This window comes from Kogia breviceps, chromosome 16 (genome assembly GCF_026419965.1).
Source record: "Kogia breviceps isolate mKogBre1 chromosome 16, mKogBre1 haplotype 1, whole genome shotgun sequence".
Classification (NCBI taxonomy): domain Eukaryota; kingdom Metazoa; phylum Chordata; class Mammalia; order Artiodactyla; family Physeteridae; genus Kogia; species Kogia breviceps.
The window spans coordinates 44,928,760-44,955,383 of record NC_081325.1 but is presented as its reverse complement, the minus strand read 5'-3'; the positions used below and the strand labels follow the sequence as shown (position 1 = coordinate 44,955,383).

Here is a 26,624-nt window from a genome sequence, read left to right as displayed (position 1 = left end):
AGTTATTTTTTGTTGTACATAATTACAATTTCCTTTTAAGTGGTTTCTTTACAGGAATCTGTAAGGGTAACCATTGCCTAGGTCTACCTTTGAAGCACGGGCATGAATAATAATGGTTTCATATGTTTGGCAGTCTAATTATAATTCTATTAAATTAAAATAATTTTTATAGGTACTCAGGTGTTGAACAGAAAATGTGACTTTCTGATTGTTCTGTTAATATTACTTTTTTCCCCCAAATTAGGAAAAATAATAGATTTTGTTGATTTTTTAAATCTCTGCCCCCCAAATTAGAAAGTACTAATTATGAAATTGGGATACAATTGTATCCATTCTACTGTCAGTTCCCCAGCATTTCTTGGGTTTCCAGGTTATTAATTCATCCTTTTTGGATTATCTAATTGTGCTACAAATATTCACTGGATACCTACTAATCTCCAGTCACTGTTCTAAGTGCTGGTAAACCAAACAGCAAAAGTCCCTAGTCTGTTGTAGTTTAAATTATATTCAGCAGACTAAAAACAAATATACAAGTTAGTTTAGTTTATGCAATGACTAGTTATCAAGAAATATAAAGTAAAAAAGGGGCATGGGAAGAACAGGATAAGGGAACAGTGCTGCTATTTTTATGAAGGTTGGTTGAGAAAGGCCACCCTGATTAGTTAAATCGGATATACAAATTGCTTTATGAAAATTTAATAATTTTTTTTTCTAAAAGGAAGAGTTATTTGATTTATTATGACCAATAAACATTTGTTGTGTGTCTTTTTCTCCAAATATTTGTATTTTATTGGTAGTTTAAGAGTAAGGACTGGCAAGCAGTGGACTAAAACCAAAACTAACCCACTGATTGTTCTGTATGGCTTTGGTTTATACATTTTAATAGTTGAAAATAATCAAACAAAGAATAATATTTCATGATGAATTTAGTGAATATTAGCATTTTGTGAAATTCAAATTTCATTGTCCATAAAATTTAATTGTGACTCACTCATTTGTTTGCCTATTGTTTACAGTTGCTTTCACTCTATAATGCCCATATGGTTGCAACAAAGAGACCCATAAGGAAACCCACAAAGGCTCTGTTTTTTACTATCTGGCCCTTCATGGAAGAAAGTTTTCTAACCTCTGTTATAGAAGAAAATAAATCTCTATATCATATTTCTAGGAAACTTATGGTGCCAAATGTATATTCCCTTGACCCAACTCTAATTTATTGGCAGCTGGAGTGGACAGTTTCTGTACATGTTTACAATGTCCCACCATAAGTAGCCTTCTGGTCTACCTGTTTATCCTCTTAGGAGCATTCTTTGAGGTGCTGGGAGCAAGCTCAGACTGCATGACCCTTACACAGGAAACCCAACTGTGTAAACAAAGCTCCAGGAGCCATCCTCAACCAACTGGGTATGGAAGTATGTGTACCTACTGTAATATCACTTTCAGTGTTCTTACTTTTTTCTTTAAATGCTCCACTTAACTTCTTTGTTGGCAAATACTTTCTTCATTATCTTTTTTTTTATTTTTAAATGACAGTGATTTTATCATAGGAGACAGAAAAGCAACACAAGGGTCTGGGCATGAACTCAGCAACAGAAGTGCAATGACCAATCACCTACAGACTTTGGAAAAAGTGAGGTGGTTCATTACTGATCATGAGGTACATCTGTTATTTAAGTAGTGATTTGTGTACTGAAGAGCTGGTAGCAAAGTTTGTATTTTATGCAGTTATTCACAGTTAATATGTTGTGGTAACTAAAATTGGGAGGGGCTGTTTTATTTAACTAAGCCATGGTAACTGAAATTTATTCATACCAGAACCATGCAAAGCTAGGAACATCTATATTTGAGGAGGTATTGTACAATCATACTGCAGAGAAAGAGGACTAGAATGTTAGGGTAGGAGACTGACAGGCACAAGTGTATGAATAAGAAATTCTCCTTTGTTTTGGTTAAAGGGGAATCAAGATTCGGAGAGGCACTGATCTTTTCTTGACACAAGGCAGTCCCAATGTGCTGTCCTGCATCCAGCATGGCAGCAGGCAAGCAGGGGTCCCCCCAGCTTATATTAAGACATTTATAAGAGACTATCTAGTTCCAAAGAAAGAGTCAACAAAGAGTTAAAAGGTGAGAATCTTTCAAATTGATATATTTTGTAGGTAAAAGAGAAAAAAAATAAGAAACCTGCATCATTACATCCTTCTGTTTATCTTATGCATGCTAGCTGTGAACACCAATTGGAGCCTAGTTAAAGATATATATCAAGCATGCTGATGGCATGTCAAGACCACAATAGCAGTGACTCTTCCCTTAGATTGTGATTGACTGAGTGGACAGGAGAAAGAATTAAAACCATCCTTTATTCTACATGTTTGCATTGCTTCCTTGTTGACGGCCTCCTTGCAGCCACATGTCAGTTACTAATTTTCATTAACAACCAAGTGTCTGATCAGACAGCTCGACATCTTTCATGTGAACTCAAAGCAATTTTAATATAGCTAACAATAATAGGAATCTTGGTGAAAAAAAAATAAAAGGAGAGAAAACATTAATTCTTAACTATGAAGTAAAAATTTCCTTGAAATTATTTTATTGAATCATTTTATTATTGAGCATATATTATGGCATTTGACTATTTAATGGGTACCTTGGATTTTCATAAATGTAAAATTTTAAAATTATCTAACTGTAGGGATGAACTGATATTTCTCTCTTTCTATTCAAAGGGCTTGGCCAGATCGTTTTATCCTGAATTTGTCTCATCATACTTTCCATCATTGTCAGTATTGTTGAAAGGCAAAAATGGAAATTGAAATAGATAGGTGTAATTAACCATCTTGACCTGATTTTTACTCCTTGGCTTGAACTGAACAAACTGCACTATCAAGAACTTTTAAAGAACAGCTTTTCATACTGCAGTTCTACAACTGGATAATTTCTAAAGCATTTAGCTCAGTAGTGATCATCATATGGCTTTAAGAAAATGATTCACTTACAATTCTGTGCCAGAGAAATCTGAGCATTTGCAGTTAGGTGGGGGAAATAACTTTAAAATACTGTATGCCTTTTTCTGAAGAAAAGCAATATAATAAAAGAAAACTTATTCTTTCATATGTGCCCTTTTGAGGACTACTATTTAATGTCTGCCTCAGTAACTCTATTCAGTCACTTCAGTTCCACTTCAGTACATTTTCACTGAACTTGAAATATATCATTGGAGATTACCATTTCAAGGCCATCATTGTGCACCAAGCTGTAGAAACAACTCAAAATTACGAATAACATCATGTCAGCCTAAACCCAGTTTGTTTTTCAGACACAAAGAGTTTTCTTCTGGAATAGGTTTTGACATATCAGGCTGCTAAGAGATATTTTAGGTAAGAGCCTTACTTCTTCCCCAAGGGTCTCAGGGGAAGAACAAAGTAAAGTCAGGGTAACTGCTTCCTTGACAGTCTTTAGAATCAGGAAAGATGCTCATGTGTTAAATTAAATTCTGGTTGTTTACATTGTTCTCAATGAGTCTGCAGACAAAGACTTTCAGCTCCTAGAAGCTATGTTCTGTGTTGAAGAGTGAAGGAAGGTTCTCTCAGTTGAAAAGTGAATCGCCTGTCAGTGAAGTTTTCTTTCATAAGCTCATCTTCACTAGAAAGACACAAAGCTTAGTGACTATCTTGGCTGTAAACATTTCCAGTGTCTCTTCTGAGGATGGATCAGGGTTAAAACTATAAGTTAAATTCTTCAAAATTTAGTCTAGTAAAAACTTTATTTTGCCTTTTAGTGGTCAGAGGATGTGGGCCACTTAACTGTACATTGTGTACATCTTTCAATGAATGTGGATTGAGTAATAAATTAGTGTATTATAATGAAATTCCATCATATTTATAAATTCTTTGTACCAAGTACATTCTTTTTGATCAATCTCCCATAAGTACATCCTTTTTCTAAATCAAGTCTCCTTTCACAAACCCACAGGGAAAAAAGCCTGTGTGTGTTTATGCATGTTTCATAAGTACCAGATCTTAATCCTCCAATGCGTGGTTCTTCTCTGTCAAAGAAAGAGACAGTTAGCAGGGCTACCTCAGCTTACTTCCATGAAAGAGACTCACAGAGAAGGAGAAATAAAAGATTTAGACATAAGTAGAAGTCACTGCATTTTCACTTAATGTGGTACTAATATAAACCCTCAATTTGAATAAACATTAGTATATCATAGAGAACCTTCAATTAATATATCTTTGTAAAGGTGGGTGCTTATTTATGAAAAAGACAAAAATGTACTTTCCAAGAGTTTATAGTTTAGGTGGAGATCAATGAGCTCTCATGTATTTTTACTATACTAATGAAAAGGCATTTGAATGACTTTTGTTTGTGTCATACAGTCAGTAATACTACAACTAGAATCCAGTTGTCATAATAGTCATTTTTCCTTTCATTCACAAGTGCTGACATTTCTTTTCATTCAAAGGGTAGAAAAATTCTAATAAATATTATATGGAAAGTGTTTTAAAAAGTTTTATAACTTTAAAAAAAGTTTTTAAGAAGTATCTTAAAATAGTATTTTAATAATAACATAAATAACAAGGGTTTGGTTTAATTTAGGCAAATGTTAGTTATAAAAATAAATATTTAATTGGAAAATTTCAAGTAATATGAGTTTATGTTCAGTGAACATTTATTAAGAAAATGAAAAAATAAAGTATACATGTAATGGTTTTTTAATATGTGTTCTTTTGCTATAAAGTTATTTTAATACATGAGCTTTTTACTATAAAATAGGTGGCTTAGTAATAATGTTAAAAATAATAACTGCAAGATTTGAGTTACTTTTTTTTTAAAGAAGATGTTGGGGGTAGGAGTTTATTAATTTATTTTTGCTATGTTGGGTCCGTTTCTGGGCGAGGGCTTTCTCTAGTTGTGGCAAGCGGGGGCCACTCTTCATCGCGGTGCGCGGGCCTCTCACTATCGTGGCCTCTCTTGTTGTGGAGCACAGGATCCAGACGTGCAGGCTCAGTAGTTGTGGCTCACTGACCTAGTTGCTCTGTAGCATGTGGGATCTTCTCGGACCAGGGCTCAAACCCGTGTCCCCTGAAGTAGCAGGCAGATTCTCAACCACTGTGCTACCAGGGAAGCCCCTGAGTTACTTTTTAAAAGTCTCTTTCCTATGACATCTTTAGCAACACCAATTGCTGCTTTTAAAAACAATGAATTAGTATTTTAATAAAAGAACTAAGATGTATTTATGGCAAACTCTTTAAAATAGGAAGTTACAAATCAAAAATTCAACTCCTCCCATTTCCTAAATGCTCCATGTATTTTATTACACAGACACACACATGCACACACTCAACACCTCCCATAATAGTTGCATTGATTTAATATCAACCAGTTGGTTTTGATATGAATATCAAAATTATACATTTTCTAATTTTTTTGGAAATTTAACAAGTTTATTAATAAATAAATTATTGATATTATTTAATAAAATTATTATTTAATTTAAGGAAAGCTTAAGTAAATCTTTCAACATTTACATGGTATTCATATTGCTTTTCTATTAATTACCTGCTAATGTCATTCATGTATTTCTATTTTAATGTTTCTAATTTACTTCTTGATTTATAAAAGCTTTTTACATATCAAGGAAATTCACTCCTTGTTATATTTATAAAACATTTTTGTGGTTATTGTTCTCAGTCTTTGGGTTTTTTTAATTGGTTTATTTTTGATGTAACTATATTTTATATTGAGGTGGTTAGTGACTATATATATATATATATATATATATATATATATATATATATATATATATATATATATATATATAAATGTTTACTTAAAAATTTCTGGGTCTCATGCTTCCCCTCATGGACTTTTGATCTTAGGCCCACCTAGAAGTGAAAATTCATCGACTACATTTTCATCTTCTAGGATGTTTAAGGTTGTAGTAGTGTGACCGAAGGAAGGTTACTTAAAATTCCCATCCCTGTTAATCCATGTGGAGCCCTGAGAAGAGAACCACACATATGCTATTTCTGTGGCACTGTGTGCTGTGCTCTAGCCCTGTCTCATCTAAACCTCATTCTGGTGTAATGAGTAAGGCAGGAATCTAAGTTATTTATTTTTCTGCAGAGGACAACTGGTTATCTTAACACTATTTATTTGAATAATAAGATGTTTTTTCACTGATTTGAACAGCCATTTGTTATTATACTCACATGTATTAGAGTTATTTCTGGCTTTCTTTTCATATTTATTATTATAGCCATTTTCATTCATAATAAAGCCATCTTTTTAAAATCTCTAGTTACACAATACTTTTTAATATCTGGTAGGCCATTTTTTCCTCAAGATTCCTTTATATTGGAGATTGTCTGGCTTTTAAAAATGTATTTCCTAATATATGACTTTCAAATTTCCAGAGAAACACAAGTATAATTTTATAAATACCTTGTACAAATATTATTATATAAATTGTGATTATAAGATAATAATTATCATTTGCACGATAACAAACCATCTCATTCAAAATTAGTATGATTCTTTGTATTCATTCAAACTGACATCATTCAACAGAGTTTTACTTTTTTTCTTTATCTAGATTTGTAACCTATTTTGCTGATTTTATTTTTAGATAATTTACTTTTATTGGTGCTATTTAAATAGGTTCTTCTGTTCTTTACACAATCTGGTTATTTTCATTTTTAAAAATTGCATTGATTTTTGTATTTTACTTATTTGCCAACTTCCAGAAATTTTAAATTTTTTCTAAGATTTTAAAGATAACATTTTTAATTATTAAGGTGGACTATTACATGAAATACAAATAATTAAAATGATATTCCATACTTTTGTTTCCCTTGGTTATGAGCCAAGAAGTTGGCATCCTTTTGTATTTCTTGATTTTAATGAAATTAGTATAAACTAAGCAAAATGCTTGATTTTTGAGATGTATATATCTACTTCAAAATCTAGCATTAAGCTTAATGATATATATACATTTATATCTCTATACAAATCTTCTTCAACTTATGATGGGATTACATGTAGAAAACCCCATTGCAACTTTAAAGTATAGTAAGTTGAAAATTCATTTAATACACCTAACTTACAGAACATCAGAGCTTAGCCAAGCCCACTGTAAACATTCTCAGAACACTTACATTAGCCTACAGTTGGGCAGAATCATCTAACACAAAGCCTATTTTATAGTATAGTGTTGAAAACCTTATGTAGTTTTTTGAATACTGTCTGAAAGTGAAAAACAGAATGGTTGTAAGAGTTATCAGTTGTTTATTCTCGTGATCACATGGCTGACTGGGAGCTGCGGCTCACTGTCCTACCCACCTTCACAAGAGAGTATTGTACTGCATATTGCTGGCCCAGGAAAATATTAAAATTCAAAATTCGACTTACAATTTCTATCGAATACATATGACTTCCACACCATCATAAGTCGGAGAATTCATAAGTCAAACCATTGAAAGTCGGGGACTGTCTGTACATAGCTATTTATCAGTTCATTATCATTTTACAAATATTTATACTGAGGGGATGTAGAATTTTGTTGGTTGTTTATTTGGTGCACATGAAAGTATTTTGATGATTATGAAATGTTACAATGCCATCCTAATAAAATATAATGAATTACCTAAAAAGTAAAGATGTTTATTTGTGCTTGCAAAATATTTTCTCTGCAATAATACTTTTTTATATAAGTGTAAGATGTTCTCTTGAAGTTATATTTTTCATAAGTATGTAAATACATGAAAGTCAATGAAAATTTTATTCTATGAAAAATTCAGGAAATACGTAATTTTTATAATAATACCTTCTTTAAAGCTTATTTATTTTAAGTATCATGAAACATACCTTTTGCTTTAAAATTTTTTCAGAATCCTTCTCAATATTTACTGTTTTGTTAAAAAGAATACATCTGACTAATTTATCCTTTTCTAAATGAATTGATGGAATCAGGATCACCATTATTATTGGGACAAAATGCTCTTTAGTCAGTATATAATGTTTTTTTTATTAATAGCTATAAATGATTGTTCTATTTGGGTTAAAACAATAAATTTTTTTTCTGGTTATTCTTTCACCATCAGCTATTGCTACTTTCAACTTCCCCAGATCATTCTGACTTGTAGGTTTGTAAAAAGTCTTGAAAATCAAGTAACTAAGCTTACTAACATTGTATTAAAATTATAGTGAAAAGGCTCTGTGAGAATACCTGAGGTCCTTTCTGTTAAGTTGAATAAGAGCTTTACCTTCTTTATTGGATATTTTTGTGACATCTGTTTTGTCTGTTCAGAAAATTCCTATCATTTTATTCTGTGTTGTGTTCAAGATAAGTAAGATTGTTAATTATTTGAATTATAGATATGGAATAAGTCCTGCTATCTGTAATGCCAAAATAGAATGTGCAATTATTAATTCCTATTTTTTTTTCTCCAAATAATCACATTTGGCTGTATGAATGAACAACTCCAAAGAGACGCAGAACCACACTTTAATAACATCTTGAGCACTTATTCTCCATTTTATATTTTGAGAAAGGAGCCTGCTATTTGTTTTGTCATGAGGAAAACACTTTTGTAGTCATATTGTATCTATTACCTTCTAGTTATGTTATTAAACTTGGAAAACAAATACTTTATAAATTTTAAAAATGTAAATTAAAGTAAATTCTATTGCTGCTGTAACACATTGCCATAAAGAGCTGTTTAAAACAAGTGCTGTCTTTTAGCTCCCAGTAGGTCAGAAGTCCAGGAAAGCACGTCTGGATTCTCAGCTCAAATCTCAAAAGGCTGAAAACAAGGTGTTGGTGAGGCTGTGTTCTCATCTGCAGCTGGAGGCCATCTTCCAAGGTCATTCAGATTATTGACAGAGAGTTTATGAAAGCAGTATGGATGCTATTGTGCCTGCAGTCACACATTTTAGAGTTGTGCCTCTGCTTTGCAGGCATTTGAGATAACCAGAGATGGTTTCATGAACAGAGGAACCTGAGAGTAACTATGTCTTAAAATAAACTTTCCATTTTTATTTCTTTCAACTGTATTACTTACCAGCACAGGAGTCCACTCTTGTTCATATTCTGTTTTTAATTTATGTAATGACAAATATTTCCTTTACTTTAAGGAACAGCTCAGGGCAACATTGCTCAGAGAGAATGGCTTTGTCCTTCTTCCTCTAACTCAGGAAACCACCAAGGGGATACATACATTCTTATAAGCAAAAGAAAACAACAGAATTCACAAACAAATTGATACATTTTTAAAAGTATAATACAGTTGGGAAGTTTATACAGACAACTAATGAAGTATGCTTGTGAGAAAATACCTTAAAGAATATTATCATTAATAACTTTCATTAGAAAAAGAGTTAAGCATATTTTTAACTTTGTGATCATTAAAAACTAGATAAAACATTTATGTTACAGTCTTAATAAGAAAATAATCAACTTATTGACTACTATATGTAATAAGCTCTACAAATCAAGAAATCTTTGTTTTGTATTATGAAACTTTTTTTTGACTAAGCAAAATTTAAGAGTGGAGTGAAAATAGATCTTCTCTAGAGCCTCCGGAAAGAAAAGAAAGCCCTGCCAACACCCTGATTTTAGCACAAAATGTAATTTGAACTTCTGACCTCCAGAACTGTAAGATAATAAATGTGTGTTTGTTAAACTGCTAAATTTGAGCTAGTTTTTCTTAGCAGGCATAGTAAATTAATACAGCTTCTAAATTAAAAAAAAAAAAAAAAAAAAAAAAAAGGAAAACAGGAATGCACTCCTATTTCTGATGTAGCAACTTTAGGATAAAATGTATAGGTCACCTCTGAAAACTGCGGCTAGAGGAAAAACATTGTAAAAGTAAAGAATCCTGCCATGTGTTGAGGTTGAATACACATCTAGCTTGTTTCAGTAAAACTTTGAAACTCAAATCAAGTCCTCACTTTCCCTTTTGAATACCAACACGTTTTATTGCTCAGCGGCCCTTAACCTCACACATTCTCAATGGTTTTCTCTGAGAAGGATGAATGTACCTTAAACACCCTGCAAAGAATTTGACCAAGGTTTTGGAGAAGAAAGTAGTGGAAGATATTTACTTCCAGACATGCAAAATACATGTCTCTTGGGATTGGGTTAATTAGGATTAGGTTACACTATTTCTTCTGCCATGATTTGTCAAGAGTTAGTCATAAGAGAGAGGTATTTTCATACAACTCAATTTTTACTTAGGCATCCATGAAATCCCAACGCTATCAAGCTTTGAGAATACATATGACCTTGAAATTATTTAATACTTTAGTTCACCTTAGAATTTCAATTTGTACATTTTTGAATAAAACATTTAACATATCAATAAAACATAATAAATACTTTTAAGCATAAAAGAAGCACTTTTGTTTAAATAATATATCATGTTACTAAACAGTATCAAATGACTTTTATGAATATTCCAGTTTATTTTTACTCTAAAAATAATAATAGTCTTATAATACATCATGTTTAGTTGTATGAAAATTAGCTCATATATTTAATAACTTCAAAAAAACAGATTTAATTCATTCTAACTCACTCTTTATATTATTACAGCTTTGTCACTTTTGAATAAAAATTGAGCATAAATTATACCATTTTACTTCAATTAGCAAAACTTTTCTTGCCAAGTTGTTTATATTTATTTAGTTCATTGCTGGTTATGTTCTACAGAGTAAATGAGTCCCCTGAGGAATGTCTTCCCTAGTTTGCAAACTTGTAATACATTACAAGTAAAATGGTCTTTAGTGCATAAGTGAAAGTACACAAGAATGTTGACTTGTAAATGTAGGGATATTTAATCACTGAAAATGAAATGTTGCTGAATGTGAGTGTAAACATTAAGACCAAACACTGAAGCAAGATCAGTGTTTGCTGGTTTATATTTTATCATATAATCAGTTGTGAACTAGTTCAAGGTAAATGATTTTAAAGTGAAATGTTTAACTGAATCCCTTAAAACATACCTCATCAGCAATTTAGCTTATTCTTTCAATTTCTATTTTATTAGTCAGATTTACTGCGTTTCCCAAATTTATACATAAAAAGCTTTTAGGAAAGATAAGCTATTTTGTTTAGAGATTCTAACAGTTGATAAGGATAGAAGATCATTTTATGTCTCTAAATTCTATTGCTATTCCCCCAATGCATTTTTTTAAATAAGGTTTAAAAAAAAGCACAGATGACATTTGTTTACATATTTAAAATTGACTTTTAAACCCTTCTTCTATTTAAGGCATAAGACAAATTTAAAGAGAAATTTGGTAAAGAATTTATTAACTTCTCTTCACTTTCAGAAATTGTATATCTGTATAGATAACATACATCGCTTAGCTATTTAAAAGGGCTTTAATAAATGTCTTTTTAAGCTAGGATTATGTTGCATTTTTTATAGCGAACAGTGATAAAGGGAAATTGTAAAATCTACTCACAGAACTGTGTCATGCCCAACAATGATTCTATTGAATCAGTAGTTTAGCATGAGACCATTATGTAATTCAAACAAGCTGAACATGTGTCCACTTTAATCATTAGGGTCTGCCAAGAAGAGAAAATAAAGTACTTATATTACTTTGTTTTTCTGCCATTTTATTTTCTTCAAGAAAAATGAACATGACAAGAATGTTTTCGTATCCTAATATGTACAGTGTCTTGGGAAGATTCTTTGTTGGATTAAGAGTAAATAGTGACTATGTGATTTTATGTTTTATCAGGAGCTACAACCATAGAGAAATATGACCTCAGAACAAATTTGTGGATCCAGGCAGGGATGATGAATGGCAGGAGACTGCAGTTTGGTGTGGCTGTTATTGATGACAAACTATTTGTAATTGGAGGTCGAGATGGCTTAAAGACATTGAACAGTGTTGAATGTTACAACCCCAAAACCAAGACTTGGACTGTCTTACCACCAATGTCAACACATAGGCATGGTCTAGGTAAGATTCTTACCTCATTGATATTATTTTTAGAAAACATTTTATTGAGAGTAAAAATGTATGCTAAAATATAGTATTACTGTCATCAATTATCATTAACTTTAGGTAAATTGTGGGCTTATTTGGAGCATATATATGTTTTTAATTCTTGGTATTTTCCTGTGTTGACCAATATGCATTAAACTGTTGAGAGTGACGTTAAATATACCAAGATGAGTAGATATCAAGTTATTCTCAAAGTTTTCACAGTCTGATATTCATACAACATGTAAAATTCATTTGGTATGTAGAAAAAAATGCAGAACTATCATGGAGAGACCAGAGTAATGCAGCCTAGAGGAAGAAACAGTTAATGTGAATTGAGGAAAACTTAATTAAGGTGACTCACTCCCATATTACTGGACAGACAAATCTAGTTATATCTTTGCACTTAATTGATTCCACCTTGAAAGGTCCATGGAGAGCAGGTAACACGGGTTTAGAAAAAGAGTGACACATCAATAGGCACCAGGGTCAATATGATAGGATTCAATCAATCTCTATTATAGGTAACTTGGAGATGGGGAGAGCTATATTTGGATTCAGAAGTTCTGGGTGTGAGTTTTGAATGTACCATTTGATATTGTCATGATTTGGGTCCAGCAGTTAAACTGCTGGAAACCTCCGTTTCCTGATTTGCCACTGATTTAAGGTTATTAATTAGATAAAAATCTGATTATGATAATAAATATGAAATCACTTGTAAATTATAAAGTCCTATACAAATATTTGAAAACAGAGTAATTTAATAAATATAGTTCCTGAATTTGTACTTCTTATCATATGGATTGTAAGAAGTGCTAATTAGTTTTTTTTGAATACCTGAAATAGGCCAGATAGTTGACTAAGTACCTTTCATATATTTAGAAATACACATTAAAAAGATATTGAAATTTAATTACAAATGTACTGATTTAGACATTCATAGGTAAGCAAAATCATAGAACATCTCACTCATTTTCAGCATTTCAAAAACAAATATTAATACTTCAACTTTGAGGTCTTCAGCACTGCATTTCTTATTCTCTGCCATCATCTAAGAAAAATTTAAAAATGAAAATAAATAAAATAGCTCGGAACTAAAGCAACTTACCTTTTTGTTCTTCTGGTTTACCTCCTCTTTCTTCAGTTTGCTCATTAGCAAAATTACGGAATAGTAATAAATGTTTGGGAACTTTTTCAAGCTCTAAAAGTTTGTGTTTTAAATAAAAATTGTATAAATACTTTAAATCATATAGTCCCCAATTATAATATGGAAAATATGAACAGCAAGTCATTTTTCCCAGGTAATATTATATAAAAGTTTTCTTATATATTTTTTTCAAATATATTGAAGAATTTTGGCTTTTGTGTCCATGTAAAAGCTCTATGGATTGCTTTTATTAGCTAGCTATCTAACTACCTATGTTCTTGTTTGGGAGAAATACAGAGAATAAACACTCTGGATTGGAATTTTTGGAAGTTAATGTCTTTCTTCCTTTTCAGTTCCTTTCTATTAAGGTATTCTAAAGTTCAATTAGGTAGGATATTTGCATATCAAGCGAGCATACTTGAAAACATTTCACCAAGAATACATACATCTTAAGTGGTATAATTTTAGATGTTTAAATTATATAAGGTTATGGTTTGCCTCAAATCCTGTCACATAGGCTGCTGACCCTTTAGGAACCAGTGCTGAGCAGGATGGTAATCTTAGATACTGTCTTTTAGTCTGTCTAATTTGGTAAAGAATCTATTGTGGAAGTAAGGCTGTATGACCCAAGTATCAAACACATCTGATATGTAATACAGCATTTCTCACAAATTTTAGTGACCCAATACCAACTCTAGTAGTCCACTATTTTCATGTTTAAGCCTCTCCAGTTTTGTTTTTGTTCTGCTTCAATTCCATTTTCAAATAGCTCACCTCTTCTCCATATCTCATGTTATTGACTTCCTCTATGATTTACTTCCTAGTGGTTATTGCTTCCTGTCAGTTTTTAAAAAAAATTCTCCACTACAGTACTCCCTAAGATCAGACCTGATTGAGTTAATAGGTAAAATTATGGCATAGGGCATCATTTCTTGGGACAATTCTCATCTCAAAATGCCACATAGGTTGCTAGCAATGCCCAGTACATAGAAAACTGCCTTTGACTTGGATGCCAATCCAAGGTCCAATTAGTTGAAGCCAGACTGACAGCAAAGTCTTGTTATCAACAAATTATGGCAAGATCTGCATTTACACAGCTGATTCACTGCCTAGCAGTATGCAAGTTGCAGTAGCTCTTTTGAAGAGAACAATATGGCATAGGAAAAAGAACACAAACCAAAATTTCCTCCAAGTTATTCCCCCAAGGCAGTGCCATGAATTTTTGTCTCACTCAGGAAATAACAACTGACTCTATTTCTCGAATCACTATTCTATGACTCTTCCTTCAGTGTAATAACCAATATTGGGTTTGAGTGTAAACCAATAGCCATCGGTACTAGACTTTTATTTGTTCAGAAACTAGAATGTACCTTTTTATTTCCCATAGTTAAAAAATACCTACCTTGTGGTAGGTATACATAGGCAAGATTGCAATATTGCCTATGTATCCCATAGTATACATTCAAGTGACAAGGAGCTAAAGTCTAAAGTAAAATTTTAAAATATAAAATAAAAACTCAAAATAATTTCTTTGACCTATATACCTTTCCCCCACCTTGATTTCTTTGAAAAATAAAATAAAAAATCCTTACGTGATTATGTGAGAAATCCACGTGAGTTCTTCTGTTGCTAAGGTTGAATATGTAGCCAAAAATGTTTCATAGCTACCAGTAAATGAAGAACACTTCTTGTGTTGGATAAAATAGCATATAAAATTGTATTCATGTAAAGTCTGTGACATCAGGGAATAATGCATCTGTTTAGAGAATGAAGATAATTAAGACTACAACTGTGTCTGTATGCTGAGTTTTTATTTTAGCATAATGTCTTTGGAACACATAATTCTATATATCATGTCTTCTTTCCCACCACATTTTATATTGTATAAAATTGAAAAAGTCATTACTACAATCCACTGTTTGCAATTGTCATTTTAAGACAAATTGATAAAACAATTATATAGCTAGTGTATATTATGGGTTTTCTATATGCCATGCTCCATGTTGTATGATAAATATATGGTACGGGTTGTTTTATTTTTGTTTGTTTAATTTTCAATTGAGATAAAATTAAGTGTTAAAGTATACAATTGAGTACTTTTGAGTCTATTCACAGAGTTGTGCAGCCATCACCACCATCAAACTCCAAAACATTTTTATCATCCTGAAAAACAACCTTGTAACCAATAGTAGTCGATTGTCATTGCCCCATCTCCTTACACCCCTTAGCAAAAATTAATTTATTTTCTTTCTCTATGGAATTGCCAATTTTGGATATTTCATATAAACAGAATCATAATTTGTGGCTTTTTGTGTATGGTTTCTTTCACATAACATAAGGTTTTCAAGGTTCATCAGTTTCATAGCAAGTATCAGTACTTCATTACTTTTCTGATTGAATAATATTCCACTAAAGGATTTGCCACATTTTAAAAATATCTTTATTGGAGTATAATTGCTTTAAAATTGTGTGTTAATTTCTTCTTTATAACAAAGTAATTCAACTATATATATACATATATCTCCATATCTCCTCCCTCTTTCACCAGCCTCTCACCTTCCCTATCTCACCCCTCTAGGTCGTCACAAAGCACCAAGCTGATCTACCTGTGCTATGCAGCTGCTTCCCACTAGCTATCTATCTTACATTTGATAGTATATATAAGTCCATGCCACTCTTTCACTTTGTCCCAGCTTGCCCTTCCTCCTCTCTGTGTCCTCAAGCTCATTATATATATCTGAGTATTTATTCCTATCCTGCCCCTAGGTTCTTCAGAACCTTTTTTTTTTTTTTTTTTTTTTAGATACCGTATATATGTGTTAGCATATGATATTTGTTTTTCTCTTTCTGATTTACTTCACTCTGTATGACAGACTCTATGTCCATCCACCTCACTACAAAACACTCAATTTCGTTTCTTTTTATGGCTGAGTAATATTATTCCATTGTATATATGTGCCACATCTTCTTTATCCATTTGTCTGTCAATGGACACTTAGGTTGCTTCCATGTCCTGGCTATTGTAAGTAGAACTGCAATGAATATTGTGGTACATGGCTCTTTTTAAATTATGGTTTGCTCAGGGTATATGCCCAGTAGTGGTGTTGTTAGGTTATATGGTAGTTCTATTTTTAGGTTTTAAAGGAACCTCTATACTGTTCTCCGGAGTGGCAGTATCAATTTACATTCCCACCAACAGTGCAAGAGGGTTCCCTTTTCTCCACACCCTCTCCAGCATTTATTGTTTGTAGATGGATGTTTTGGTGAAGGCCATTCTGACTGGTGTGAGGTGATACCTCATTGTAGTTTTTATTTGCATTTCTCTAATGATTAATGATGTTGAGCATCCTTTCATGTGTTTGTTGGCGATCTGTATATCTTTGGAGAAATGTCTGTTTAGGTCTTCTGCCCATTTTTTGATTGGGTTGTTTGTTTTTTTGATATTGAGCTGCATGTGTTGCTTGTATATTTTGGAGATTAATCCTTTTTCAGTTGCTTCATTTGCAAATATTTTCTCCCATTCTGAGGGTTGTCTTTTCATCTTGTTTATGGTTTCCTTTGCTGTGCAGAAGTTTTTAACTTTCATTACATCTCATTTGTTTATTTTTGTTTTTATTTCCATTTCTCTAGTAGGTGGGTCAAAAAGGATCTTGTGATTTATGTCATAGAGTGTTCTGCCTCTGTTTTCCTCTAAGAGTTTTACAGTGTCTGGTCTTACATCCATTTTGGTCTTTTATCCATTTTGAGTTTATTTTTGTGTATGATGTTAGGGAGTGTTCTAACTTCATTATTTTACATGTAGCTGTCCAGTTTTCCCAGCATCATTTATTGAAGACGTTGTCTTTTCTCCACTGTATATTCTTGCTTCCTTTATCAAAAATAATATGACCATATGTGCATGGGTTTAACTCTGACCTTTCTATCCTGTTCCATTGATCTATATTTCTGTATTGTGCCAGTACCATACTGTCTTGATTACTCTAGTTTGTAGTATAGTCTGAAGTCAGGGAGCCTGACTCCTCCAGCTCCATTTTCTTTTCTCAAGATTGCTTTGGTTATTCAGGGTCTTTTGAGTTTCCATACAAATTTTGAAAGTTTTTCTTCTAGTTCTGTGAAAAATGCCATTGGTAGTTTGACAGGGCTTGCATTGAATCTGTAGATTGCTTTGAGTAGTATAGTCATTTTCACAATGTTGATTCTTTCAGTCCAAGAACAAGGTATATCTCTCCAGCTCTTTGTATCATCTTTAATTTTTTCCTCAGTGTCTTATAGTTTTCTGTATACAGGACTTTTGTCTCCTTAGGTAGGTTTTTCCCTAGGTATTTTATTCTTTCTGTTGCAATGGTAAATGGGAGTGTTTATTAATTTCTCTTTCAGATTTTTCATTATTAGTGTGTAGGAATGCAAGAGATTTCTGTGCATTAATTTTGTATCCTGTTACTTTACCAAATTTGATTAGCTCTAGTAGTTTTCTGGTACCATCTTCAGGATTCTCTATGTGTAGTATCATGGTATCTGCAAACAGTGACAGCTTTACTTCTTCTTTTCTGATTTGGATTTATTTTATTTCTTTTTCTCCTCTGATTGCTATGGCTAAAACTTCCAAACTATGTTGAATAATAGTGGTGAGAGTGGGCAACCTTGTCTTGTTCCTGATATTAGTAGAAATGGTTTCAGTTTTGCACCTTTGAAAATGAGTTTTGCTGTGGGTTTCTTGTATACGGCCTTTATTATGTTGAGGTAGTTTCCCTCTATGCCTACTTTCTGGAGGGTTTTTATAATAAATCTGTGTTGAATTCTGTCAAAAACTTTTTCTGCACCTATTGAGATGATCATATGGTTTTTATCTTTCAATTTGTTAATATGGTGTATCATATTGATTGATTTGAGTGTATTGAAGGATTCTTGCATTCCTGGGATAAACCCCACTTGATCATGGGGTATGATCCTTTTAATGTGCTCATGGATTCTGTTTGCTAGTATTTTGTTGAGGATTTTTGCATGTATGTTCATCAGTGATATTGGCCTGTAGTTTTCTTTCTTTGTGACATCTTTGTCTGGTTTTGGTATCAGGGTGATGGTGGGCTTGTAGAATGAGTTTGGGTATGTTTCTCCTTATGCTAAATTTTGGAAGAGTTTGAGAAAGATAGGTGTTAGCTCTTTGCTAAATGTTTGACAGAATTTGCCTGGGAAGCCATCTTGTCCTGGGCTTTTGATTGTTGGAAGATTTTTAATCACAGCCTCAATTTCAGTGCTTGTGAATGGCCTGTATATATTTTTTATTTCTTCCTGGTTCAGTCTCAGAAGGTTGTGATCTTCTAAGAATGTGTCCATTTCCTCCAGGTTGTCCATTTTATTGGCATATAGTTGCTTGTAGTAATCTATCATGATCCTTTGTATTTCTGCAGTGTCAGTTCTCCTTTTTCAGTTCTAAATCTATTGATTTGAGTCTTATTTTTTTTCTTGATAAATCTGACTAATGGTTTATCAATTTTGTTTATCTTCTCAAAGAACCATCTTTTAGTTTTATAGATCTTTGCTATTGTTTCCTTCCTTTTTTTTTTTTTTTTATTTGTTTCTGATCTGGCCTTTATTATTTCTTTCCTTCTGCTAACTTTGGGATATTTTTGCTCTTTTTTCTCTAATCCTTTTAGATGTAAGGTTCGATTATTTATTTGAGATGTTTCTTCTTTCTTGAGGTAGGATTGTATTGCTATAAACTTCTCTCTTAGAACTGCTTTTGCTGTATCCCATAGGCTTTGGGTTGTTGTGTTTTTATTGTCATTTGTTTCTAGGTAGTTTTTGATTTCCTCTTTGATTTCTTCAGTGATCTCTTGATTATTAATTAGGGTATTGTTTCACCTCCATGTGTTTGTAGTTTTTAAAATATTTTCCCATAATTGATATCTAGTCTCATAGTGTTGTGGTCGGGAAAAATACTTGATAAAATTTCAATTTTCTTAAGTTTACCAAGGCTTGATTTGTGACCCAAGATATGATCTATCCTAGAGAATGTTCCATAAGCCCTTGAGAAGAAAGTGTATTCTGTTGTTTTTGGATGGAATGTCCTATAAATATCAATTAAGTCCATCTTGTTTAATGTATCATTTAAAGCTTGTGTTTCCTTATTTATTTTTATTTTGGATGATCTGTCCATTGGTGAAACTTGGGTGTTAATGTCCCTACTATGAATGTGTTACTGTCAATTTCCCCTTTTATGGCTGTTAGCATTTGCCTTATGTATTGAGGTTCTCCTATGTTGGATGCATAAATATTTACAAATGTTATATGTTCTTCTTGGATTGATCCTTTTATCTTTATGTAGTGTCCTTCTTTGTCTCTTCTAGTAGTCTTTATTTTAAAGTTTATTTTTTCTGATATGAGAATTGTTACTCCAGCTTTCTTTTGATTTCCATTTGCATGGAATATTTTTTTCCACACCCTCACTTTCAGTCTTTATGTGTTCCTATGCCTGAAGTGGGTCTCTTTTAGACAGCATATATATGGGTCTTCTTGTTTTTTATTCATTCAGCCAGTCTATGTCTTTTGGTTGGAGCATTTAATACATTTACATGTGAGGTAATTGATATGTATGTTCCTATTACCATTTTCTTAATTGTTTTTGGTTTGTTATTGTAGGTCTTTTCCTTCTCGGGTTTCCTTGCTAGAGAATTTCCTTTAGAATTTGTTGTAAAGCTGGTTTAGTGGTGTTGAATTCTCTTAGCTTTTGCTTTTCTGTAAAGGTTTTAATTTCTTCATCAAATCTGAATGAGATCTTTGCTGGGTAGAGTAATCTTGATTGTAGCTTTTTCCCTATCATCATTTTAAATATGTCCTGCCACTCCCTTCTGGTTTGCACAGTTTCTGCTAAAAGATCAGTTGTTAACCTCATGGGGATTCTCTTGTATGTTATTTGTTTTTTTTCTCTGTGCTGCTTTTAATATTTTTTCTTTGCATTTAATATGTGATAGTTGATTAATATGTGTCTTGGCATGTTTCTCCTTGGATTTATCCTGTATGGGACTTCTGTGCTTACTCAATTTGATTAACTATTTCCTTTCACATATTAGGGAAGTTTTCAACTAAAATCTCTTGATATCTTTTCTCAGTCCCTTTCTTTTTATCTTTGTCTTCTGTGATCCCTATAATTCAAATGTCGTTGCTTTTAATGTCCCAGAAGTATCTGAGATTATCCTCAATTATTTTCATTCTTTTTTTCTTTATTCTGCTCTGCAGTAGTTATTTCTACTATTTTATCTTCCAAGTCGCTTATCCATTCTTCTGCCTCAGTTTTTCTGCCATTGATTCCTTCTAGAGAATTCTTAATTTCATTTATTGTGTTGTTCATCATTGTTTATTTGCTCTTTAGTTCTTCCAGGTTCTTGTTAAAGGTTTGTTTTATTTTCTCCATTCTATTTCCAAGATTTTGTAACATCTTTACTATCATTACTCTGAATCCTTTTTCACATAGACTGCCTATTTCCTCTTCGTTTGTTTGGTCGGTTGGGTTTTCATCTTGCTGCTTCGTCTGCTGTATGTTTCTTTGTCTTCTCATTTTGCTTAACTTATTGGGTTTGGGGTCTCCTTTTTGCACGCTGCAGGTTTGTAATTCCTATTGTTTTGGGGGTCTGCCAGAGTGGCTAAGGTTCTTTCAGTGAGCAGTGTAGGCATCCTTGTGGAGGGGACCAGTGCTTGTGTTCTGGTGGTTGAGGTTGGATCTTGTCTTTCTGGTGGGCAAGTCTGTGTCTGGTGGTTTGTTTTGACCTGATTTGTTTTGGTCTGTGACCTTATTATGATTTTAGGCAGCCTTCTGCTGATGGGTGGGGTTGTGTTCCTGTTTTGCTAGTCGTTTGGCATAGGCTGTCCAGCGCTGTAGCTTGCTGGTCGTTGAGTGGAGCGGGGTCTTAGTGTTGAGACGGAAATCTCTGGGAGAGCTTTCGCCATTTGATATTATGTGGATCTGGGACATCCCTGGTGGACTCATGTCCTGAACTCAGCTCTCCCACCTCAGAGGCACAGGCCTGACACCCCCCTATAGCACCAAGACTGTCAGCCACACCACTCAGAAGTAAAGGGAGAAAAATGGAAGAAAGAAAGAAAAAAAGAAAAGAAAAGTTATTAAAATAAAAATAATTATTAAATTTTTTTTAAATTAAAAAGTAACAAAAAAAGTAAGAAAGAAAGAAGAGAGCAACTAAACCAAAAAACAAATCCACCAATGATAACATGCACTAAAATGTATACTAAAAATTAAAAGAAAAAAGAAAAACAGAGAGTACCCTAGGACAAATGGTAAAAGCAAAGCTATACAGACAAAATAACACAGAGAAGCATATACATACACACTCACAAAAAGAGAAGAAGGAAAAAAAATATGTATATCGTTGCTCCCAATGTCCACTGCTTCAATTTTGGTATGATTCATTGTCTATTCAGATATTCCACAGATGCAGGGTACATCAAGTTGATTGTGGAGATTTAATCCACTACTCCTGAGGCTGCTGGGAGAGATTTCCCTTTCTCTTCTTTGTTCGCAGAGCTTCTGGTGTTCAGCTTTGGATTTGGCCTTGCGTCTCTGGGTAGGTCACCTGAGGGCATCTGTTCTTCGCTCAGACAGGACAGGGTTAAAGTAGCAGCTGAGTAGGGCCCCTGGTTCACTCAGGCCAGGGGGAGGAAGGGGTATGGATGTGGGGCAAGCCTGCAGCGTCAGAGGTCAGTGTGGCGTTGCACCAGCCTGAGGCGCCATGTGTTCTCCTGGATAAGTTGGCCCTGGATCACGGGACCCTGGCAGTTGCGGGTTGCACAGGTTCCTGATAGGGGAGGTGTGGATAGTGACCTGTGCTTGCACACTGGCTTCTTGGTGGCTGCAGCACCAGCCTTAGCATCTTGTGCCTGTCTCTTGTGTCTGCACTGATAGCTGTGGCTCATACCTGTCTCTGGAGCTCATTTAGGCAGTGCTCTGAATCCCCATTCCTCATGCCACAACCCAAAACAATGGTCTCTTGCCTCTTAGGCAGGTCCAGACTTTGTCCACGACTCCCCCTCAGCCAGCTGTGGTGCATTAGCCCCCTTCAGGCTGTGTTGACGCAGATAACCCCAGTCCTCTCCCTGGGATCTGAACTCCGAAGCCGGAGGTTCAGCTCCCACCCCCACTCACCCAGGCAGGTGAGCATACAAGCCTCTCGGGCTGGTGAGTGCTAGTCAGCACTGATCCTTTGTGTGGGAATCTCTCTGCTTTGCCCTCTGCACCCCTGTTGCTGTACTCTCCTCCATGGCTCCAAAGCTTCCCCCTAGCCACCCCCTGTCTCTGTCAGGGAAGGGACTTCCTAGTGTGTGGAAACCTTTCCTGCTTCACAGCTCCCTCCCACTGGTGCAGGTCCCATCCTATTCTTTTTTTTTTTTTTTTTTTTTTTTTTTTTTTTTTTTTTTTTTCAGTATGCAGGCCTCTCACGTTGTGGAGCACAGACTCTGGATGCGCAGGCTTAAAAGCCATGGCTCACGGGCCTAGCCACTCCACAGCATGTGGGATCTTCCAGGACCGGGTCACGAACCTGTGTCCCCTGCATCGGCAGAAAGACTCTCAACCACTGTGCCACCAGGGAAGCCCCATCCCTATTCTTTTGCCTCTGTTTTTTTTTCTTTTTTTCTTTCGCCCTATCCAGATACATGGGGGAGTTTCTTACCTTTTGGGAAATATGAGGTGTTCTGCCAGTGTTCAGTAGGTGTTCTGTAGTAGTTGTTCCACATGTGGATGTAGTTCTGATGTATTTGTAGGAAGGAAGTTGATCTCCACGTCTTACTCTTCTGCCATCTTGAAGGTCTCCCTGCCACATTTTATTTATACATCATCAATAGAAAAACATTTTGGTTGTTTCCACTTTGGGGTTATTATGAATAAAATGTTCTGAACATTCACATATGTATTTTTTGTGTGAATATATATCTTCAATTCTCTTGGATATATACATATGAGTAAAATTGTTGAATTATATGGTAGCTCCAACTTTAATTTTTGGAAGTATTGCCAAGCTTTATCCAGAATGGCTGCTCCATTTTCCATCTCCTCCGCAATTATGAGGGTACCAATTTTTCCACATCCTTGACAACACTTGTTACTATTTGTTCTTCTTTTATTATAATGATTCTAGTGTACATGAAGTGTTATTTCATGGTTTTATAGACATTTCTCTAATGAATAATTTTGAGAAACTTTTCATGTGCTTATTGGCCATTTGTATCTTTGGATAATTTTTTATTCAAATATTTTAACTAGTCTGTTTAGATTATTTTTTCTTTTATTGTTGATTTGTAATTGTTCATTTTATATTCTATATATGTGTCCTCTTTTAGACATAACATCTGCAAATACCTTATACCATTCTATGGGTTCTAATTTAACTTTCTTGATAGTGTCCTTTGATAGCTACTGATGGACAAAGGTTTTCAACTTATGTCAAGTCAAACTATTACTCAAGTAAAAAGGGAGAAAGAAAGGCATCTTCAGACATTTTGGTTCTGTTGATTTCAGCAAGGATGTGAACCTCAAAATCTATTCTCACAAAGTTGAGATTGAAAAAAGAAAGGAGTGTCTTAAGAAAAATTAATATTCTAATGTTAGGATTCGAAGATCTCCTTCACTGTCAGGAAAGGTAGAGAATAAATTGTTGTATACTCACAGAGTTCTTGACCTTATAGGATAAAATAAGTCATTAGATTGTCTCTTTGCAAAGAACAAACACAGAACTGTTTCCCACATGCAAAGATTTGGGCAGTCCATATATGGTACTGGATTGTCTTCCTTCTTGTTGCTAAGAAGTTCAATTCCACTTCTGGCTTGTTATACTTGACTAAAGGAAAATTACTAAAGCAATCTGAGGATACTTCAGTCAGAACTAAGGTTGGGGTGGGAGGTGGCAGGGGGAATCTGTTTATATGCATTCAGAAATGCTCACCTGCCAGGGAAACAAAAAAATGAGGTTCATAAATCAACCAGGGGAAATATGATGTTAAAATTAAAATATAAAGGAACATTTTCAAAACAGTATCAAGCATTTAACTTAATAAAATTATTGAATATATGTATGAATAAAGAGAACCCAAAGTGACATTTATTATCAGTCTTTTCCCTGGCTTTTAGGAATTATATTTATAACAACAAGTAACGAATGGACTGAAGGAAATATCAGCCTAATGAAACCTTCCACTTATTTGTGATATAACCCATTAGACTGGAAAATCTCATTTGAAACTGTCAGCTTTCATTGTCTTAGAAGGAACACTTGCCACTTGCTTCAACTTAGCCTCTGTTTCTTTCTTTCTTTTTTTTTTTTTTTGTGGTACGCAGGCCTCTCACTGTTGTGCCCTCTCCCATTGTGGAGCACAGGCTCCAGACACGCGGGCTTAGAGACCATGGCTCACAGGCCCAGATGCTCCGTGGCATGTGAGATCTTCCCAGACCGGGACACGAACCCGCATCCCCTGTATTAGCAGGTGGACTGTCAACCACTGCACCACCAGGGAAGCCCTGTCTCAAGAATTTTAAGTACATTTTCTCGTTTAACTCCCACAACAGCTCCTTGAGATGAGTACTACTATTGTCATCACTATTTTTACAGATTAGAAAATAAGAGCTCAAAGAGTTGAAGCGATTGACTTACTCTTACAAAGATACTCAAAACTTTTTGCATCTAATTCCATACTCTAACAGTGACTTTTTATTAATATTGTGCTCAGGTTATGGCTTGGAAAACACCTTCATGTCAATCACCTACAGTGGGTCCTCCATATCCACAGGTTCTGCATCAGCAGATTCAACCAACCAAGGATTGAAAAATATGGGAAAAAAATTATAGAAAGTTCTAAAAAGCAAAACTTGAATTTGTGTGAGCAGGCAACTCTTTACACAACATTTACATTGTATTTACAGCTATTTACATAGCATTTACACTGTATTAGGTATTAGAAGCAATCTAGAGATGATTTAAAGTATATGGGATGATGTGCAGAGATTATATGCAAATACTATACCATTTTATATAAGGAACTTGAGCATCCTCTGATTTTGGTATGAAAAGGGGCAGTCCTGGAACCAATCCCTTGCAGATATGGAAGAGAACTGTTTTCCCGGGCAATGGGTAAATTCCTAAGACTTTTTAATGGAAAGATATGTGTCCTGCCAGAATGAATAAAAGAGTGACCAACAAGATAAGACATTTTAGGAACTTGTGAGCAGTCATTTTCAACTTCTACAGTTGCTTATTTTATTTATATTTGTTTTCATTTGTTTCCATTTAATTAAATACAGCTGCATAGGTATAGCAGGATGGGATTAGCAAATCAACATGCTTTTTTCTTCTGCCTCTTAAAGTAGCATTTTCTAGTATCAGCTAAAAACTCTACAGGTCCATCACAATAAAATGATGGATTCCTGGGTAACTTGTCTTAATGCAATTATTTTATATACTTTACACATTCATTTATAAATTTTGCAATGTTGAAAAGGTTATAAACCAGAAAAACAGTTTGCTGTTTTAAAGTGATAGCTCCACATTTTGATTTACATGTTTCCCTATTGTGATCATTTCATCAAAGGGTAAAAGAAACATGTTACAACATTATTGTTGTTAAATAGAATTCATTCAAAATTATTTTATAGTATATAATCCCTCAATCTCAGCATTTAGGAAGCCCTAAGATCTAAAGTTATGTACTCAAATCCCTTCACTGGTAGTCCTTCTTGGCAAAGAAAATATATCTGGTTCTCATTTTAGATTTTATACCTGTTTTTGACTACAAGCAGCTAGTGTGAATCTGTGCTAACAAAGGTAATTGCTGCTAGTATATAAGTAAGCACGAAATGACAGACAAGGGCCTTTAGATGAAAAGTCTATAGTGGGATCTCTATCCTTGGCCCTTATATCTAGAAATTGGTAGAAGGTATATTAACCTGTCTGCATCTCCCTAAAAAGATTTGAGATGTAAAGGTAAAGATAAGTGGTTCGTTAAAGGTAAATTGAGGTAGTTAATTCTCATTGTTTAAGACAATTTTGAAGACCATGGATAAAACATGTTGCCAGTATTATACACTACAGAAGGGTAAGGAGTGCCTTTCTGTTTGTTTGCTTTCCCTTATCTTTGAAAGTTGTTAAAAGCGTACACAATGAGATAATAGCTTACACAGAGAAAGCAGGCTGGAATGACCAAACATGCAACAGAGAGCAAGAGTCTGCAAAACATAGAAGAGGACATAGAGGAGATTAATCTGCAGACAATGTGGATTAGCAAAGGAGTCTTGATGCAGAGAGGAACAGTTTGGTAAAGTCAGAATGCATAAACAGCAGCTGATCAGCATTGTTCCGGACACCAGATTTTACAGTGGTGAGATAAGCCAATCACAGCTTCCCAAAGAACACTATGAAGATTATATAATTGTTTTACATTTGCTTATGCCATACACACTTGTAATACATAAACAACA

General features: G+C 34.0%; 1 protein-coding gene across 1 annotated transcript in view; it reads left to right on the top strand.

The window, feature by feature from the left end:
* KLHL1 (kelch like family member 1) overlaps positions 1 to 26,624 on the top strand; it is a 368,376-nt gene that overhangs the window by 287,593 nt on the left and 54,159 nt on the right. The window contains exon 7 of the mRNA XM_059041531.2: positions 11,752 to 11,976. Coding sequence (XP_058897514.1) covers positions 11,752 to 11,976 — 225 coding nt within the window. The remainder of the gene's footprint in view (positions 1 to 11,751; positions 11,977 to 26,624) is intronic.